Source organism: Eubalaena glacialis, chromosome 4, assembly GCF_028564815.1.
Source record: "Eubalaena glacialis isolate mEubGla1 chromosome 4, mEubGla1.1.hap2.+ XY, whole genome shotgun sequence".
Taxonomy (NCBI): Eukaryota; Metazoa; Chordata; class Mammalia; order Artiodactyla; family Balaenidae; genus Eubalaena; species Eubalaena glacialis.
In genome coordinates, this window is record NC_083719.1 from 63,049,168 (window position 1) to 63,071,434 (window position 22,267).

The 22,267-nt window shown below is 36.1% G+C and overlaps 1 protein-coding gene across 2 annotated transcripts in view; it reads right to left on the reverse strand.

Annotated features, from left to right (window-relative positions):
• Positions 1 to 22,267, reverse strand: part of HOMER1 (homer scaffold protein 1) — a 125,036-nt gene that overhangs the window by 66,422 nt on the left and 36,347 nt on the right. For both annotated transcript variants that reach the window (XM_061187939.1, XM_061187940.1), the window contains exons 2-4: positions 14,765 to 14,921; positions 10,865 to 10,996; positions 7,187 to 7,279 (exon numbers count right to left, since the gene is read on the reverse strand). In XM_061187939.1, the coding sequence (XP_061043922.1) occupies positions 7,187 to 7,279; positions 10,865 to 10,996; positions 14,765 to 14,921 (382 nt within the window). The remainder of the gene's footprint in view (positions 1 to 7,186; positions 7,280 to 10,864; positions 10,997 to 14,764; positions 14,922 to 22,267) is intronic.

Sequence of the window (22,267 nt, forward strand, 5' to 3'; positions counted from 1 at the left end):
AATAAAACCCACATCTCACTGTTTCTGGGAAATTTCCCTCACACCCCACACCAAAATAAATAATCTGAAAAAGAAAAATAACAGTCAGATTGAAAAAAAAGTTTGCATATTAAAATGTAAGAGTAGCAAGGAAGCCAAAACTAACACATGTGACCACACTATAAAAAAGGAACCTGAGCAATGATGTAAGATTCAGAAAGTGCTTAAGAATTCTCTCTACTCATTTATGAAGTGGCAAGAAAGCCTTCCCCCGCAAAAAGCAAAAAGCTCCAGAAATATCTTGAATCACATGGAAAAGAAATGATGTTGGCCCTCACTCCAGGCCAGGCCTTCAGGGTGGTGTCACCAGCCTACTCTCAGGTGTATGTGCCATAGAAGGAGGATGGGGTGTCAAGGGTTAGCTCTACTTAAAGAAAACAAAACTCAGGAAATGCAGACGATCAATTACTGGTATGATTTATGTAAGAAAGATTAATTATCAAAGAAAAGCCTTCAGCTTTAAATCAAAATACTGGTGAACAAATGAAACATAATATTATTGAATTTTAATTTATAAATGTAAAAGAATCTTTTTTTATAAAATAGTCTTTACATTAACTGACATTTTAGATTAACTCATCAACTACTGGTTTTGATTCCAACAGATAAGAGGGCTTACGCTGTACAACCTCCTATCCTCCCAACCTGTCCCACTCCCTTTCCACCTGCTCTTCAACCTCATCAAGACTTACATCCTCTTGGCCCTCTGCTATTATGCTAGTTGTCAGGCTCAACCTGGCTTTATTTCTCTCCATACCCAGCCTGCAATAGAAAGTCAATCACCTTAATTATATTCTCAGTAGCATCATCCCAACTTCCGGGCTTCCTTACCTTCCACAACACCCATCTTGCCAATTTCTAATTCATATCATCATTCCCTATTCTCATGTGCTCAAGCTACCAAATGTTATGGGAGAAAATACGTTAAATATGCTGGTTAGTGTCATGAAAATAATTTTGAGCTCTGACTTCAATTATGCTCTTGAAGTGCCGAGTATTCTTTAATTTTACTTATTCCCACTTGACTCTTCTTTTTCTTTACCTAACAGCAGTCTCAAACCTCTGTTCAAGCTTTCTCTTCCTTCGGTTGTCCTTCCTCTCAGAGAATGATCTAACTCTTCCTTCACAGAAAAAATGGAAATAAACTGGCATAGACTTCCTCGATCTCCCACCTATCTGCATCTAAATCTGTTTTTATCCTTCCTTCTTGTCTCAAATCAAGTAGCTAATTTGTTTCCACCCTTCCCTCTCACACTACCCTCTTCTGCACAATGCTCCATCAATGATCCCTTCCTTCTCGTCTCTTTTTCCTTCTCTAACTCCTTCCTTCCATTTAAGAACACATTCCAGTCACTCCCACACATACATTCCAGAAAAAAAATTCTTAGCTCCATATCCTCCTGAGATTATCACGCTAACCCTTTTTCTCCTCATACAAGAGAACAAAATATTTGTTACCTTATTCTTATTACTAAGCATTTTGGCCTCAAGAATAACCTAAAGTCACTAACTATCTCCTTTCATTCTAGAAAGTGCTTCACATTGCCCTTCCTTCACCAACAGTCCCTGTATTTACAAGTGGACTCCACTGTGTTAGGTTTAAAGTCCTCTTAAAGTCTCAACCTAGTGGAACTCTGCTCCCTGCACTGCCAAGTCATTGTCTCCAACTTAAAATGCTCTTCTCTTGACTTCTGTGCTAACATTCTCTGCTGGTTCATTTCCTACTTCTGTGTCTTTCCCTATATCTCCCTCAAATTCCTTAAGTGACCATCTTTTTTTGTTTAAATTAATTAATTTATTTTTATTTTTGGCTGTGTTGGGTCTTTGTTGGTGCACGCGGGCTTTCTCTAGTTGCGGGGAATGGGTGCTATCCTTCATTGTGGTGCACAGTCTTCTCATTGCAGTGGCTTCTCTTGTTGCGGAGCACGGGCTCTAGGCGCATGGGCTTCAGTAGTTAGGGCTCACGGGCTCTCGAGCGCAGGCTCAGTAGTTGTGGCGCACGGGCTTAGTTGCTCCGCGGCATGTGGGATCCTCCCGGACCAGGGCTTGAACCCGTGTCCCCTGCATTGGCAAGCGGATTCTTAACCACTGTGCCACCAGGGAAGTCCCTTTAAGTGACAATCTTTAAGTGACAATTTTTGACCCTTGTCTCTCCTGTCTTTCCATCCTACTTTTTCTGGATGATATCATTCTCACCTACAGCTTTAACTATTACTCATTTGTTGATGATTCTTGAGACTTAGTTCCAATTCCAAATTTCTAACTACACACTATTCACCTGTATGTCCAATAGGATTGAAATTCATTCTCTGAAGTAGATATCCTCCTTTGAAGTTCATGCTAACAAACCAAGAATAGAAGTTTCAGAAACATCTAACTTAATATCTTACTTTACCATTCTCCCTTGCCTTCACTATTTCCTCAATTCTTACATTTCCTCCAAGTTCAGTCAAGTTCACCATTATGTCTATTCCCTCCCTCTCTATTCTCACTGCCAATAACTAGCAGGTAAACCCAATAGAGAAACAGATAAATACTCCATTGGGACAAGTAACAGGATTAAAGACACATCTCCACTGCCCTTACTTTGGAGAGCAAAAAAAAATATCCAGAGAACTCTAGCGAACCTTTCCTGAAGTTGTAAAAGTTGTTCTCGTGGTATTTGGTTCAGTAAAACCACACTTGTCATATGATACTAAGAAGGCATCATATTAATGTATAGGCATTCACTAATTCTAATGGTATATTTGTGGGCTAGATATATAAATAATATAGTTTACGATAGTAACGGTTGGCTAATGCAGACCACTTTTCAAAAAATCCATTTATAGCAGGAAAATCTAAAACATTCGAGATTTACTGCATTTGAAATGTCCTTAGAAATGATATAGTTCAAACCTCTGACCTTACAGATTCAAGAACCACGGCCAAAGAGACCAACTGACTTTCATAGGATCAAATAGCTACTCACAGAGAGCCTAATAATCACTTACAATAAACCAGTGCCATTGGGTAAATATAATTTATCATTAAAATGAACATTTTAAAAATTATGGTATTTATAACAAAGCTAAATAAACTTTATTTTTCTTTGAATACACACACTCACACACACATATAATCCATTTTTTCTATAAAGTGAATTCTAAAAAATCTTGAGGAAGAGGTTTAGACATACTAAATATAAATCAAGATAGCTACCACAATATATTTAATGCTATACAACCTGATATCTTAAATGGAAAAAAAAGCCCATGACTTTTGTTTGGCTACAAACAAGTGATGGAGTAAATAGATTTTACTCAATTTAAAAGTCTTAGTCAACTGACGGCTAAAAATTATTTTTTTTCTAAACTCCAATGAAGAAAAATGCGGATTATATGATCATATAACCCCTTTTTCTTCAATGCATATTCTGAGGAAAGTGCCTAACAAGTTAACTGAAATACAGTATTTTTAAAACTGTGAACTATGCTAGAATTTCAAGTTTAAAGTCAATCATCTCTCTTGATTTTATATCAAATTGACTGTTTAAAATATTCCCATGGAAACATGAGAACATAAGATCTCCAACAGAGGAAAAGTTCTAAATTAATGTCTGTTATTTAAAGAGAGATGTGAAAGAAACTGACAACTAATATGTGACTCAAAGTATTCCTAGAGATGTTACCTTGATGAAGATAACATGAAGATTATCTGATATGACCACATGTTTACATCAAGTATACAACCTTAGCTCAAGAGTCTAAGAGGGAATTGGCCAACTTTGTTCTAAATGCCAGACTCCTTTCATCACAAGCCTTTAGGGAGATGGAATGGTTTGTCTACAGCACTATTTCTCAAAGTCTGATTCCCCAGATCAACAGCCATCAGCATCTCTTGGAAACCTGTTAGAAATGCAAATTCTCAGGTCCCATCTCAGCCCTTCTAAATCAGAAATGCTAAGGTTGGGACTCAGCAATTTGTGTTTTAACATGTCTTCCAGGGGCTTCTGATATAGGCTTTATTCAATTAAGTCATCTGTATTTTTCTAAATAACTATGTCAAGGCTTTACATCATCATCTTCACCATTACAGCCACATTGGAAACTCAGCTGTTAACATTTATTAAGCCTTTACTATATGCTAAGCACTTTGTAATCCTTATTTAATTCTCACAATAACTTTGTAAGAAAACATCGTCCTTATTCCCATTTTATGGACGAAAGAAAATACTAACGTGCCTAAGTTCAGAAAACTAAAAAGGGTTAGAGCCCAGATCAAAGCCAAGCTCTAGAGTCTACATTATTGCCATTATTGTATGACAGTGTCAACATGACATTGCCATTATCATACTTATTCCACCCAACAATTCTGTAAGATAAGTAATGTAATACTCATGCTGCAGATGTATAAACAGACTTGGGTTAAGCAATTTTTCCAAGATCACATAGTGGCAGAAAAAGAATTTATGTCTAAGTTTGTTTGACTTGAAAATACATACGCCTAACTGATCTGCTATACCACCTCAAATAAAAGCAAAAGCTATGACCAACTCAGTGTCTACTATTACCAATTATCCCATTTAATGTCTCTATCCCGTTTGCTGAATTCCTGAGTAATATTCTAGTCTTCAGGCAGAGCGTTAATTTAGTAGATTGGGTTAAACCAGTGAGAATCAAGCTGTGCTTTCTAGCTGAATAGAATCAGAGTGGCCAGAGGTCATACAATTCGAGTCAAAACAGAAATAGTAATTACCTCTGTAAGGGACTGTCATAAAAAAAAAATAGAAAGGAGAGGAAAGAGAAATGAAAATACCATTTTCCCCCTATTTCTCTGGCTCTGTAAATTAACAATCAGGCTTCAAATATTTTAAAAAGATAAATTAAGGTCAGCATATTTTGGCTCTCAAATACTAATGAACTTAAGACATTTCTTTATTCCTTATATTTCACAGCACTTTCCAAATACAAACATCTTTGATATATTCCTTTGATCAAAGTAAAGGCTTAAAGACATTCCTTCCACCAAAGAGAAGCAGGTATCTTAGCAGCAACTTGTAACACTTTATGACCAATTAAACAAAAACAAGTTATGATTAGAGAAGCAGGAACTAAGTGCAATGGCAAAGTGTAAACCATTACAATTTCATTGGAGTTTTTTCAGTATTCTCTTATTGAATGTGTTATAGCATCCTCCTGTGACACTAGAATCATTCACCCGAGGAACTGGAGCTCCCAACGTGTACTGGTACTAAATTTTAAATAGGCTTTTATGCTTAAAAGCATCACTACATTATCACAGCACTTAGTGAAGATAGATTCAAGGGAAGTTTCAAAATGATCATTCATATTATTCCAGGTCACTGCAAGTACAGAGGAGGTATCATGGAGCTTTGGCTTCAATCCAGAGTACACCTTTAGTCTATGAGGAAGTATGTACTTTAAGCATACTCAACAGAACTCTTCTTTCCTCTGAAAACACCCAAACTATTTATACCAGTAGGGTTTACCAAATAGAGTTGGGTGCCAGCGGAGGGGAGGAAGGTGAAGAGCAAAATATTTTCTAAAATGTTCCAATCATTTGGCTAGTCACAAAATTCCAAGGCAATTACTATTTACTTACTTAAGAAAGTTTTATGTAAATCAGCTACTACTGACATATTCCACAGAAATATTTGTAACATCCAATACTTCCTTTTATAAAATCTCCTAAGTACACTTCAAAAACAAACAATTACTCTAGAGAAGAACCCAGCACAAAGCTGAACCTTACTCTTAAGATGACAATTGAAATAAAGATTAACTTTAGAAAAGTCTAATATTAAAAAGCTGAAAATTATTGTCTTTCTATGAGTCATATTATTACATTAAAACCTTTGTGAAAGTACTGAAATGTAACTATTTAATGAATTTTATTTGGAGATGTAATTAATTTCCAACTGAAGAAAGACTACAATGGACAAGTAATAGGTATTAACTCATTTGTTAAAGGAAAAAGGGATGCTTTTTCTTTTTTTTTCTTTTTATTTATTTATTTTTTATTGGAGTATAGTTGCTTTACAATATTGTGTTAGTTTCTACTGTACAGCAAAGTGAATCAGCTATACGTATACATATATCACCTCTTTTTTGGATTTCCTTCTCATTTAGGTCATCAAAGAGCATTGAGTAGAGTTTCCTGTGCTATACAGTAGGTTCTCATTAGTCATCTATTTTATACATAGTATCAATCCCAATCTCAAAAAGGGATACTTTTTTAAAACCTACAACCTTTGGGTCTCAGTGCTGAGATGTAAAATGTCCCAACTGTCAGATTTAAACACACCTTAAAATCAGGTAGAACAAACTATATTGTTTATATATTTTTATTTTCCGTATATTGTGATGTTGACATCTTAAAAAACCCTTCTGGCTAGCCAATTCTTAGAGATAGCAGGGGGCTAAGGTGGGAGCATGGCTTTGATATGCAAATTAACCACTCCAGGCCATACCTCCTCTATCTGGCCCCTCCATCCCAGGAGACAATATTCCTCTGCCTTAATCATCCAAGGGGCCTGGTACCAGGCAACTAGGAACTAACTATAGTTTACGGCCCACTGAAATCATTCAGACTAGCCAGTCCTAAACTGTTCACCCTGCCCTGCCATTACCAACAGAAACCCCAATACAGGCTCTAGCCTTGGTGTTCCCCTGTACTCTTGCTTTCTGCCCTCTGACCACCCTGAGGCATCCCTGGCGCCCCCCCCAGAGGTGTGTCGTGCCTCCTGTTCCTAGGACCTGTGAGGACAATAAACTTTTGTTTTCCCAAGCCTCTATGTCTTCTCTTGCGGGGCTGCACCAGACTGAGCATCACAGAACACAGAATACAAACAATAGGGCAATCTATGTTTTTTATATACAATTGTTTTTAAGTTGTATGCACATTAAAAACCTAAGTTTTAATTACTAAACAGATTTTTTCCCCCTGAGATTCTTGTACACATTGGTATATAGGAAAAAAACCCTTTCTCCACTAGTACGGATTAACTGAAGCGTGTATTTCTGTGTCTACTTTGGAATCCAATCACCTTAATTTTGCCATTATTTTCCTAAATTTATCTCTGGCATAAAGCATACCATCTAAAATGAACAAGGCTTATAAGTAAGAATAGAAATTAGATACCCACCTGTGAAGGTGTACTGGTAAGTTCCATCTTTTCTTGTGATTTCTCCTTGGCTAGTCGAGCAGCTTCTTTAAATTCCTGAAACTTTTCTGCAAACTGAATGCAGAAAGACTATATACATTAATCAAATAAAAATAGGTCTTAATGCTCACTTTTATCTTAGTTTTCTTCCATCTTATGGAATAACTGACTCTTACACAGCAACTTAGCCCTCAAATCAATTACAGGCATAATATGAAAATGACAGGAAAATAAACCTAATATCAAACATTTGCGCACTATAAAGTACTCTGACAAATCTCATTAAAAAAATCATGATACAACTAAGTTAGAATTTGGTGTCAGCTAACTTAGTTTTGTCTCTCCTTGGTTGTTCAGATATACCTTACTAAGACCAAGGTGGGGGTACAGGTTGGGAGTGTAATCAGTAAAGATGGGTATACTATGTTTGTTTCTCATGGAGAAAACTAAATCGCTTCAGTGTCCACTCCTAATCATCTCTGTATCTGGAGCATGCTTTTAACTTTTACTAGAATATAAACTCTTGTATTATGTAAGGCATTTTATTTGCAGCAGTACAAACAGCAACGTTTACTACTGTCACTAACTGACATTACTAAAACTTCATTTCCAAAGATTCCTAAACAGCTAATGCACAGCAGCAGAAAGGAAAAGCAGGACCCCACAAAGGTCTTTAAGATTGGTAAAAATTTAAAAAAATTACTTTATATGAAGTGCTAACTCTTAGGAACCCATGGTAATCAAATAAATGTCATGGCCACAAACAGTATCTATTTAGGAACTGGAAGTGGAAACTAGTCTGCCACTGTTCTCAGAGAGAATAAGGTAAGGCTACAAAATAACCAAATTAAAAAAATCTAAAACCTTTGTGCAACTCAAAACATCTGTTATAGCTAGCAATAAAAATATGAAATTATAGGTCCCTCTTCGAACCCCATAAGCCAACCCTGATTTCACTGCCATCTTGGGAAGGAAAGCTTTGTAAGGAAAGGCTCATGATACTCTGACCTGCCAATAGGGAGACGGAGGAGGGTCAAAATTAAAGTTGTCATTATTACAACTTTCCTTCTTAAACCTTGTTACCCCCACCTACAACTTGTAGATCAGGAAACTGAATCTGTATTATTATACTTATCTAATTAAAGAGAATATCTCATTACTGTAAAAAAAAAAAAAAAAAGTCTGAATATAGAGCTAAAAAGGTCTCATTCACATTGTTGGAACTGAAATAAAAGCAAAACCATAATTTCTCTTTATGTAATTTGAAATAATACACAAAGTTTTTCTTACACTAATTTGGCATTCCAAAGTAGTTAATGTTTAAAATTCTTCTCAACTTCATAAAGACCCATGCTGTTGCTAATTTTTATAGGTTTAGGTTTCCATGATAACAAAATACAACTTGGTAAGCACTCTAACAATCCAAGCATAGTTGGAATTTTCCTCATACATCAACCTTAGGAGACCACAAATTTCTTTCAATGCTGCTGCTCTCTCATATTTTGAGAGTACCTTGTCTAGAATTGCCTTCAGAGCCTTCTCCAAACTCTTACGATGTTTCATTTCATGTATGATTTTAGCGAAAAAATGAGCCAGAATATTTACATGCTTGCTTCATTCATGTAAAAGATTATGTACTCCGTTGGGTCCCTTATAGTTTACAAAGCACCAACATTAATCTTCAAGGTAGCTTGGAAAATAAGTCATGATTTTGTGATCTTTGGACCAAAACATTCTGAAGAGACTGATCATAAGCTCTTGGAGCCAAGTCTAGTGAATAAACAAACTAGAGTTGGCTCCAGGAGCTACTGAGTTGTTTCCTAATGGTTAATCCACCCTCACAATACAATACTAGAATTCGCTACCAGTTAGTTTGGTCAAAAGCATATGTTAACTTTAAAGAGGAAAAATAAAATTCTTTAACTATAAAAGCTATTCTCAGAAAACAGATCAGATAAGAGGAGACAATATGATTGACAGAATTTAATAAACTATTTCTTTGCCACATTAGCTATCTGCCCAGTAACTTGAAAGATGTAGTAAAACAACAACAACAACTTAATATAGTCAAAATTACTTAGGCTCAAAAATCATTTCATGCAGGTTTGAGAAATTAATCCACAATTTAGTTCCTTTGTTGTCAAGAAATTCAGCAAGTGTAATATAATTATAGTTTTAATGTTTTTGCTATGGGCTTTAATAGACAATTTCAAAAGAAAATTTCCAAAAAGGTTCTAAGTAATGGCAAAACTATTAGAATAAATGTATAATTTCCTAAGGGGATTGTTTATGGAGGGGCAATGCTTAACTCAATGCCTGTGTCCCTGCTATGTTGAAATACTTTAAGTCTAAAACTTATAACTTTACCACAGTTCAAGAAATGTATTTAGAGGATATAATGGGTGTAAGAGAAATGAAATCAGGCAACACTTGTTTGTTTTAATCATCTTACAGAGAATGACTTATAATCATCAAGACAAGAGTTAAAATAGTCATAAAATTGAGCTTTCAACTCTAATGTATATCAAAAAGATAACAAAAGCACTTGAAAACAACAGTGTTAAGGAAAGCTTACAACTAAAACAAAAGGAAAGAAAGATTATTTTAACTACTGAACTATCTAATTATAACTTCAAGTCAATAAATATTCACAAAAGTGTAAGATTTTTTAAAAGAAGTAATTTTTAAGAATCTCAATGATTTCTATAATGAACAGCTTAGGTTTAACTTAAGTATTAACGGTGTATATCTAACAAGAGCCTGATTACCCTGCACTTGAGCGATTTCAACTCTCAAGCCATCAGATCCTATGTATACCAAATCATACATGAAATATGGTTCAAATGTAGGGTTATTCTTTTAACTGAATGCTTCAAACAGAGAAGTTTTAAGCATAACTCTTTGGGTCTGGTGAGCATCAAATGTGAAGCGTAAAAGTGAGTAATCCTCATCTCCTTGATCATCTTGTTATCCTGAGATTGTTTCCTTTTCCTTACAAACTCTTTCTTTGTGACATCCACAAGAACTCAAGATGCTGCTGGTATGAACACTGCATGGCTTTTATGTGCAGGAAAACTGTTTATTTCCAGTATTTAGCCTGGTGATGCTCTGTATTTTATCAGCCGTTCTAGCCACAGTAATTTACTTGGTCAGTTCCGAGAACTCCTCATGGTGTCTCTTAGATCTTACTCTGTGTTGCATCAGAGAGCTCAGAGTAATTCTCACCCAGCCAAAGCACCACTTTCCTAAACAGTAACTTACGTGTGCCTGCTATTATGTCTGAAATATCACTATCAGCTTGAGTTTTCACAATTCAGAAGCGTTTGGTGTCTACCTATCTTACAGAACATCAACCAAGGGTGCTAACTCCCAAGCAAAGTCCATTCTGAAGTGATAATTCCCACATTTTATTTCCTATCATACCTAGTTAACCACAAAAACCCTCCTCGATCAATGGTGACTGTTTTTAATGTATACAATGTTTCCAGCTGACAGTGGGATCCACTGATCTCTCACTTCTTGCTCTGCTGTCACTACAGCCGTTCTGAAAATATCAAAGAAATTTCTCCTACATTTTATACTCTCCATTTTCTATTACATTATTTAAGACGTCTGACTTGAAGATGTAGATTTCCACTCAGATCTTATGATTTAACTTACTTTCGAAAGATGATGCTCAGAGGAGAACCCCAGTCCATAAACAGTGTTTGCCCTGCTATCAGCCCACTGGCCAAACTTCTGAGATGTTTTAGTAAATGTCATGTTTGGGGTGATGGTGCTGTTAATTATTGCCTGAAAAATAAAACAAGTATGAGTAACCAGCCAAAAATTAAGTAAGGTCCCCCTCTCCAAAGAATCTTTCAAAAATGAAGGCAGCAATAGAACAAATTTTCTATTTGATCACTATTTTCTAAAATCCATCAACAAGAATTTTCTTAAAGTCAACTTACCTGAAATATACTGTGATACAGAAAAGACTTTCAATCCTTTAGTAAGTTTTCCTTTACTCAAGAGAAAAACAAACCCTTAAATATATACTTTGCTTAAAATCATGGTAATGAGAATCACTATCACTTCTGTTTATAACATAGTTTCTTAGAAAACTAGTCTTTTAGTGCGCTATTAAATATTAACTTTGCTGATCACTTTAATAAACTTCAACTACTCTTTAACACATTAATTTCAGTTTGTTCATTCCCTCTGCCAGTACTGTTAAGGTGTAGAATCAGTTTTAGTTAAGTAGTCTAATGACTCTGTAACTGAGATTGAGATTACAAAGTGATCCCAGTAATAATAAAGATAGATACGTTATCAAATCCATAAGCAGTTATTTGGTGAACTATTAAATGTGAAATAAGAATCAAGCATTCCAGAACAAAGCTAAATCTGTACACCACATGAACAACAGTATAAACAGTAAATATTTATGAGCTATGCAGGTATTGATGAAGCTATAATGGATGCATGACATTTGTCCTACTAAAGTAGACAGTAAGAGAGTGGTGGCTTGCCTTCTCTCACAGACAGTAGACATGTTACCTGTTGTTACATGAGAACCCTTATTCTCTATAAGCATTTTCACCTCCGACAAAATTAATACACTAATATACTGCCTTACCCTTTGGTTCAAAAGCTGTTTTTCCTGGCATGTCATTTTAGATTCTGTAAAACGTAGCTAACAACTGCTCTAACATGCAGGGTTGTCATCAAATGAAAGATTGAGTGGGAAAGAATATACTAATGAATGGTAAGGACTCGTTTGGATGTGCAACTTTTCGCGTGTGCAAGTACCTACTAAATGCCAGGCACAACTCTAGGAACTTGAGATACAACAGTGAGAAGCAACGTAATTGTGGATTACATTCTAGAGCAAGAAGAGTCAGTCATTGAACAAGTAAACAAGTAGCTGACCAATCAAATTTCAGAGAGTGGTTAAGTGCTGTGAAGACCATAGACCAGGATGGGATCAAGACTGAGAAGCAGGAAGGCAAGGGCTGGCCAGCACTACTTTAGATTTGGTGGTCCTTGAGTGTTCCCTGAGGAGGGTACATGTACATGTGAGCTGGGATCTGAGTGTTTCCAAGGAGAGATGGGCATCTTACAGCTGACCCTAATAACTCTCACATAGTGAGGCGACCACAGGCTTCATAAGGCATGTAAGAGGTGTGACTCACGAGCTGCTGGTCACTGACCTTCTGGTTTGGCTATTTCAGACTAACTTCTTTCTGCTTTTATGTTTCAGAGTTCCATTTTAATCCCCATTCTGAACCTTTCCTTGCCAACCATATGACTTGTTTGGGGATTCTTTAATCAGTGAATAAAACTTTAAAATAATAGATGATTCTGCACTTAAAATTATTTATTAGAATTCTTAAAATAGAATGCTACTATAAATCCATTTTTTAAAATTTTTAGTTCTTTAAAATAAATATGTCTCTCAATCCCATAGTTCTTGTCTTTTCAAGGAAAAGAAGTAGAAATGCTGTGTCATTACCAACCATATAGTGCCCTGGTCCTGGCCCTTGGCCATACTGATGTCTCTGCAGCAGGATTAGAAAACCTTCAAGCAAACTTGACATGCACAGAAAAGGCCTTAAGTGAGAACAAATGGACGTTTTCTAATTAGGGGCACCTAAGGTTTTCCCAACTCATCATGTTGTGCAGAAATAGAAGTGAGCGTGGGGAGAAGAAATTCACCCACTTAGCTGCATCAAATAAACCACTACTGCTTACCAAAAAACTACTCCTGCAGGAAACTGCAACAGTTAATAGCATCAGTTTAGAAAAGTAACTAGAAAATGGAAAATGTGATAGAAAATATAACTCCAGTACAGAGAGTAGATTTTATTAAAAGAAATAAAAAAACTTTTTCACAAGAGTTATATAAGAGCCTAATAATTACAAGCTACAAAGTATTCAAAAATGGAAATGACAGAAGCAATAGTTCATACTGCTTCAGGAGAAAAACACATGAGGATTATTTAATCACAATGGACTTGGGCCTACTTTACTTTTTTATATCATTTAACTGCCCTCTCTAATAAAACCACATCTTATCCATGGTTTGGGCCAAGAGAGAAATACAAATTACAGAGACCTGAAGGTTCAAGTCAGGGAAAAGAAATAAATTAACCCTCTAGGGTCTGAGATTATAATAATTAATATCTGTTAATTTCACTAAACAGTTACAAAATGTGGCAAAATTATTCTTCATTAAATAAAGCTTCAGAGAAATTAACTATTGCTATTTCCCAAGTCCTATAAATCCTGAGTAAAAATGAAAAGAGGATCAATTATTCAAATGAATACATGTTAGTCACTTATATACAAGACAAAGTGCAAATAGCCCCTGGAGTCCTATAATCCAGTTAAGGAGATAAGGAATGAGCACATACAAAAAACAGACTTAAAGTTCAGCATTAAATTAAATTATCTTTTATTCCCCCAAACCACTAGGCAATACATAATTAAAAGCTGAATAATATTAATAATAACAGCAGTAAGTGTTTGTATAGTGATTACTATACACGCTTTAAGTGCTTTTGCCTAATTTATTTAATCTTCACAATAATCCCACGGTGTAATGATGTAGTTATTTACATTAGTCCTTTTTTACAGATGAGAAAACTGAGACATGAAGACATTAAATATCTTGCTCTAGGTCACATGGCTACTAAGTATTAAAGCAAAAATTCAAACCAGATGGTCCAGCTTGAGTCTGTGGTCTTAACTCTACACTGAACTGTGAAAATTTCCTAGGAATTATCTACATGTATTATTCAAAATTCATTGAGGAAAAAATGGAACTTCCCCCCTATTGAAGGGTATACTCCATCAGGCACTGAGGTAACCAAGTGCTTTGTAGATACTAACTCAATCCTTACAACTACTACTGAGGTGAGAACAGTGAAGCTCAGAGAAGTAAACAATAAATAAATAATTTGCCCCAAATCGAAAACTTCGTAGATGGTAGAATTGAGATAGAAACCCAGGCAGTCCATGCTCGTAAACATTTTACTATCTGCCTCTCCTAACAAATAAAAACAGGTCTTGTCCATACACTTCTCTTCTGAATAATGGATGTCAGCTTTATTATTGAATATTGAACTTAATATTGAAAGACTTCCTATGATTTAGGGATTTTGAACTGCCTACTAGACTATAGAAGTATATCTGAAAAGAAGTCTAGTTCCTCACTAGATTACATGCTCCAAGAGTAGAAACTGTGTCCATTCTGTTGAAAACTATATTCCTAGCACCTAACACAGTGCCTGACACAACAGATATGCAATGAATATTTATCAAATAAACTGACTTCAAATTTGTAGACTATTTTGGCATGTAACTCAATACATATATATAAGGTGGTTAATCCAAGTAATTTAGGGGATGAAAAAGTTGCTACCCTAAAAATGATCAATTTTGTTTTTTAAAAGGTAAGTTTTTAAAGCTCAAAAGAAAATATTTTATTTTAATGAAGAAAAAAATCTTCTGAATAAAACTGAAGTGTATACTATATAAAGCAAAACAGCAAGGTTATTTAATGTAAATGTAACTTACCTTTGAGCCATCTAAACTGATTATCCTATACACATTTCTTGTGCTGTCATAGAAATAAGACACAGTAACTGCGTGCTTGCTGGTGGGTACCCAGTTCTTCTTTGTGTTTGGGTCGATCTGGAAGACATGAGCTCGAGTGCTGAAGATGGGTTGTTCTCTGTAGGGGAGAAAACAAAATGACAGGATGAAAGCAGCCACTTTTATTCCACTGGACAATAGAACATGAAAACTGTATGATTCCACTTACCCAAAAATTCCCACATCCTTGAAAATAAGAGAAACTTTCTTTTAAATTTGAATACTCAGTATTATAAACTTCTTTAAAACAATTACAGTCAATCCTTATTATTTGAAGATTCTGTATCTGTGATGTTGCCTACTCAATAAAATGCATTTGTAACCCCAAAATCCATACTTGAGGTACTTCCTTGGTCTTTTCCAGTGACCTGACATGCACCTTTCCACCTGAGGTTGATCGAGGCAGCACTCTGCCGTCTTGTTTCAGCTCTCATACTATAAACAAGTGTCCTTTTTGCAATCTGTTTAGCACCATGAAGTCTGCATTTTTGTTCTTTTTGTTGGTGCTTTCACTATTTCAAATGGCCCCCAAGCACAGTGCTGAGTGCTGTCTGTTCCTAGATGTAAGCAGACTGTGATGTGCCTCATGGAGAAAAAATGTTATATAAGTTTTGTTCAGGCATGAGTTACAGTGCTTTCCGCCATGAGTTCAATGGTAATGAATCAACAATATACATTAAATAGGGTGTCTTTAGATAGAAACATACATCAAACAAGGTCATTATTGATTGGCTGATGAAAATGTTGTGACCAGAGGCTCACAGGAATCTAACCCTGTGTTTCCCTCCGGACAATGGTTCAACACTCATTAATTCAGTGTTTGTGGTGGCTTTATAGAACAAAACCATTGCAAATAATTAGAACTGACGATATGCTGTTAAAATACAAGTAACTTATATGTGACTCTCACGAAGTTAAAAGTTTTTACCCATTTAAAACTACATTATTCTGGTAACAGGTAAAGAATTTACTGGGAAAGTTTACTTTCAATATAATCTCTACTATACTGAAAAATGTAAGGAAAACAAAGTAGCCCATCATCACAGTATCTTTTACTTAGATCAAGTAAGGCCTTAAAGATAAATAGAGGTTTTTAAAATTATAATTTCAAGAACCAAAACTTATCAAAAATATATATTCAAAATATGATCATTACAGATTTCTTTTACAGTCTGAAAAAACAAGCATGAGATGATCTGTATGTGATAGAAGCATTATAAGGCAAAATTTTCCAAGTTCTCAGTAAGAATTCTCTTGTAAAGAGCATTTACCAAACATTTTTTTGGAGTCCAAATGTTTCTTTCATTTACATAACACTTTTCTTTCCTAAAGCAGCTTAAGGTCCTAAAGAGACTTTTAACTGGTATTATATATATAATGTTAAAATTAAGTAAGTTTAAATTTTTTAATTTTAAAGAATTAAAATTTTTTTCCAATTTTAAATTTAAAGAAGGGAAAAGAGAGTATGGAAAAGAGTGAGATTAGAAAACAGGCAAGGCAAATCTTGGTCTTTGGCAAAATGATTCTTTGGATTAATAATAATGGGCTGGGTGTCACATATGTCTCCCATGATTTATTTTAGCCCTTAGAGAGCTATTAGGAAAGGGAGGTACCTTCCCTGTATGTAACTGGGCTCTTCCCAGTTTCATTTCTGGAAGCCACCATAACAACTGTTCTTATTAAAGAATCACTTTTGAAAGGAAGTGAGCGATACATTTTATGCCCCTCCCTAAAAAATGAAGCAGAAAGTCATCACTTCTGGCTTAACTGCCATTATACATGGGTTCATTCAGCAAATAATTATTAATAATCTGGCAAGGCGCTATGCCAGGATGCGGAATTCTTCCAAATTAGGAGTAGGCCCTGTTCATTCCCTTTCCCCATCCTCAATGCTTGACTTTCATAGTAAGGCTGGTGCTACATTTGGGTTATCGTCCAAAAGCCCTGCAACCTCTGCTTTTCTTTTTTTCACCTTTTAATTAAAGTTCAGTGACTGCAGCTAGTTCCAATTCACAGGGAAATTCATTCACACAAAATTCTATTTTTTAAGACACATAAGGAAGGGAAGTGGGCCATTCTTGTCTCTATTGACTTGATAATATTTTTTTCATTTGACAGGGGATAAATTTCTAGATAGTGTAGGCTGATAATTATAAGAATGTGTTCTAATAAATGTATTTTCCAAAAGAGTAAAACTGTTAAGACAATGATGTTGCTTCTGCAAGCCTTATATGACCAATCATCAAATCCTTATTCAATGGAAATGCGATGTTTTGAGTCCAATAACTACTTTCCACACCATATTAATTCACACAGTGTAATTAATCTGCACAATTATTCCACACAATTTAATTCCATTCTGAATAAAAACCTTTAGGGTAAACTAGCTATTTTACAAGCAAATGACGTCTGACATCAACTAAACACGCTGTTTTCTTCAATTCTTTTCTGAATAGCTGATTTCTTAAAGAAAGTTATAGTTCATTCAAAGAAAAAAAATGTTGTAGTTCAAGATCTCTGTGGTTAAAGGCCTAGCCATCAACATCTGGATGATAAAGACTAGTGAAATAATTTTACAGCTGATACACAGGGAAGAGAATTCTTAGAAGTAACGAGGATGTTACTACGTCTGTCAGGGCATACAAGCAGATAATTCACCCTTTTACGGAATATCTACTACATGGTAAAAACAGAGAGAGATGGTCTTTGCCCTTGAAAAGTTCAATCTGGTGAGGGAAGACAGATATGTTAAACAAATAAAATGCTCTTCACCATGATAGAGCCTCTGAAAATAAGTGGGTAAAGGCTACTGTGGAGAAACTGATGCCTAAGGAGAGTCTGAAACCATGGCACAGTGGTTAGAGGGCATAGTACTTACGCATGTGTAGCAAGAACCTCAGTGAGTATGTGTGCCTTTGAAGAATGAGGCTAGAGATAGAGAGAGAAGCCAGTTCATGAGGGTACCCGCTGGAAACTACTGAGAGATGTAAATAGGAACAGCTTTGCATTTTAGAAAGATAAATTTAGTAGCACTGAAAAGGGTGGGTTGAAGGGAAACAACATTGGACATAGGAACACTAGTCAGAACCTTACAAAGGATCCCAAGTATTAAAAAAATAAAAAGAATAGGAGGTTAGGAAGTGGAATGAAGACATGAGGAGGGGTTAAAGGTAAATTTAGAAAGTAGAATCAATAAGATAAAGTAACAGTTTGGATGTAGGGCAGTGGTTTATCAAATAGGGGTGAGTTGTCTCCCAGGTGACATTACACAATGTCTGGAGACATTTTTGGTGGTCACAATGGAGGGAGATTGCTACTGGCTTCTAGTGGGAAGAAGCCAGGGGTGTTGCTAAACATCTACAATGCACAGGACAGCCTCCTACAACAAAAAACTATCCAGCCAAAAATGTCAACAGTGTCAAGGTTAACAAATCGTGATGTAGGAGATGAAGGAGGAATCTGAGTCTCCTGGGCTTCTGGTCTGGGTGACTGAATAGAAGGCAGTGCCACTAGGCAGTATGGTAAACAGAAAATAAAGTCTGGAACAGGGGGGATGGTGAGGGAAAGGATGAGCTCAGTTTTGACCAAGTTCTGATGCCTACAGGGTTTGCATGTAAAACTGTCAGGAAGGGAACTTAAAACGTTAGTTTGGAGCTCAGTAGAGAAAACTCGGCTGGAGTGAAAAGTTTTCGGAATCATCAAGAGAGCTTATCACTAGTCTGTTTAAGGTACATTTCAACACTAAGCATGTGGATAAATTTCATTTTAGAGAAAAGCTGTAGAAGCAGAAGTAGAGAAGCTATACCCGAAACCTTAAAGCACTTACCTCTTAAAGGATCTGAAAAGCATTTGACACTGATTATCCCAAGTGTTCAAGTGCTAATACTTTTTCAAATAAACTGGATGGCACTCATAAATAAAGGTTAGACACACTACTTCCTTTATAACAATTCACACAAAACTAACTGCATCAAATACCAGCATTTTCCAAAGTATGTTCTATGGAACGAAAGTCCTAGAATTGAGTGTTCCATACTTAAGTTCTGCAAACACTTACGTGTTCCACTCTGAAACATTTATAATACACGTTAATATATTAAAGGTTCTGAGAAGTCCTGCAGTAAAGAAATCCATTTAACCCTGAATAACCCAGCATGCAGCAAAGTGATCTGATCCTAGAATTCTTTTTCACGTAACACAGTACCATCTCATAGGACTTACATTTATAACCACAATATGAGAATCAAAAGATAAATTTTGAGGTAAACACATCTCACTGAAAGCCAATCTGTATATTCTACCATCTTTATTGACATTACTGTTACTAGAATATATATATATATGGCATAATACAAAATTGAGGCCTTAGTCATGACTACAGTATTATTTCTTAAACAGATATAACAACACAAAGTAATTCTCCTAAGAAATTAAACATTAATCTAAAAATCAATTTTGAAAGCAAATAGATTTTTGCATGAAATGCTTTTAACTAGCTTAGAGAAACAAAACTAAACACAGAACACACAGAGAGAGACACACACACATTTTAATCCTAGAGAATCATCTGCTTTGTAATTTCTTACATCAATAGTCAAGACAGGACTTCCCTGGTGGCGCAGTGGTTAAGAATCCGCCTGCCAGCGCAGGGAACACGGGTTTGAGCCCTGCTCCGGGAAGATCCCACATGCCATGGAGCAACTAAGCCCATGTGCCACAACTACTGAGCCTGTGCTCTAGAGCACATGAGCCACAACTACTGAGCCCACGTGCCACAACTACTGAAGCCTGCACACCTAGAGTCCGTGTTCCTCAACAAGAGAAGCCACCGCAATGAGAAGCCCGCGCACCACACGAAGAGTAGCCCCCGCTCACCGCAACTAGAGAAAGCCCGCATGCAGCAACGAAGACCCAATGCAACCAAAAAGAAAGAAAGAAAGAAAGAAAAATTAAGAAAAAAAAAAAGTCAAGGCAATGAGTAGTTCAAATGACCTTACTGTTAGAAGAGGTTACTGAAGTATTTTCCAGAAGGTTCGTAAAATAATTCTAGGAAGTTGGTATAAGAAGAATTCTGAAGGTCTTAATCGTGGGCTAAAACTCTGTAAAAGTATTGATAATACATACATAGCAAAGCGGATATGAAGAAAGTTATGGTTTCAAACAATTGCCAGACTTTCCACTTAATTTTCCAAAAGAAAGTAGCCTGGCAGAGGTTAAAGGTATAAGGTAGATGATACCTTCCACTAAGAGTTTGACATTGCTACAGACACTGCTGGCTGACTATCCGCCAACTATTCCTCCTGGCTCCTTCCTAACACACCTCAGATGTTGTTCTCTACCCTCCTCCACATGACTGTGAGCTTCACTAAGATCATCAATGCAATCCCATTCTCCTTGCCAGAAGTCTGTTTAGGAATGGACCTCTGAAGCAGTTCTGGCTAATGAGATAATCAGGGAAAGTTTGCTGGAAGCTTCTGGGTACACTCACAAAAAGATACACACATAAGAAGGGACATTCTCTTAAATAACATTGTGTTTGCAGTGACACTCGGACCTGAAGAGTCATCTTAGGACCTTGATGGCAGCTAACCTGAGAACAAAGCCAACACTGTGAACAAGAGCAGATGGAAAAACCAGGAATCTGTTTCCTTGATTACGTCATTGAATCGATGACTCAGCCTCTAGGCTTTTTATGTGATAAAACAAGTTTCCTAGTTGTTCCAAGCAGTTGTCATTTAAAAAATTACACAAATAATTATTGAGGAAAGAGGTTTACATATAATAAATTCTGCAATAACGTGCTCCCCAATAAAATGTGATTGGTGGTCTTCCAGTTCTCCTGGCTAGCTAGCACACACTGGTCATTCATTAACTTTGTAACACAGATCCACATACAATTAGATTTTTAGGGCCCCATTTAATACTGTAGAGGTAATCAATGGAAAAATTTATAAGACTAACTGATTGAGATGGGTGGAAGAAACATGGAAATCATAAAAGTTCATTATCAATTGACTTTCTGCTATAAGGATTTAATATCCAAGTCTTTTAATCAAGAAACAGCAGTATAACAGCGTATTAGAGATATGCAGACAACTACCAAGAGAAATAAAAATGGGAATTTGTAAAAGCAGCTTCCTGGGGGGACGGGGCTAGATGAAGGACAAGATGAGATAGGAAACTAGTACTTGTCTTTACAAACCTTTAAGTACTATTTAATTTTTATGACTTGTTCTAGTACTAAAAGATTTTCTTAAGTGGCACAGTGTAGGAAGCTACACTTACATCACAGTTAATGCTGAGAAAAGAATGCTTTAAGGGCCACTTTTGAAGACTGCCAAAGAACCATAGAATAAGTGACAATTTTTAATAGCTTGGAACTCAACTAACTTAACAGGACATCATCTGAAAGCATTCTTATTATTCATAAAGAGGAATAAAGGGAAAGTAAGACAGGAGCAGAAATTCCAAATGTGTCCAACTATGGCTCTGGAAGTGCTGAAGGTATGTCCACTTCCCTCCTTCATTAGAAGTAAATACACAGGAAGTAAGACAAAAAACATTCTACCTTTAGCGTGGTTTTTGGAGTTTGAAGTGGGAAGAGAAGCGGGACAATACGTGTTAAGGCCAAAAGGACATGGGCAAGGATAAGACAAGGAGTGGATGGACACTCATGACCATTTAACCTCAAATGCAATGCCTGAAGAATTTAGTCTCAGTGCCATTACGAGCTGGCACAGCATGTCTTCAGACAAGCTGGAGCTCAAGCACTGGAATGTCCTCAAAAGAACTGTCCAGTACTAGTTAATAATATAAAGTGTAATTCCACTGGATTATCAGGTAATTGGTTTACTTCCCCTATCCCACCACCCAGCTCTACTCTCCCAGCACACACCTGTAAGAAAAATCTTACTGATTAAAACAGCTGTTTTGATGCGGCTCAAAGATTATGACTGCATATTATCAGCTATGTATTTCTATTACCATGTTATGTGTTTAACAGGTGATTACTTATCCATTTTGAATTTTCTTTAAAACAAACAACACATGCTTCCTCTGAGGCAAGCAAAGCTTATCCGACTAACGGCTACCCCACACATAGTTGTACCACAAGAGCGCCATCTAGTGATGAACCAAAAACATAGCAGGTGTTTGTTGAAACTTCCAAGTTACTACACAGCAAATACAAAATTGTAAAGGATATTGCTATAACATAGGTATACAGACTTAAAATGTGACACCAACAACTACAAAACGTCTTTTCTGGAAGAATTCTTAAAAAGTGTATCATCTGAATTCCTTGGTCTTTGAACTGGTTAATTACACATTCAAACGAAAGATTTTTTAAGAAAATCATTGTATCATAATAATTGCGCATCAGAAATATCTTCATGACATCAGGTATTTGACCTAATTAGCATATCT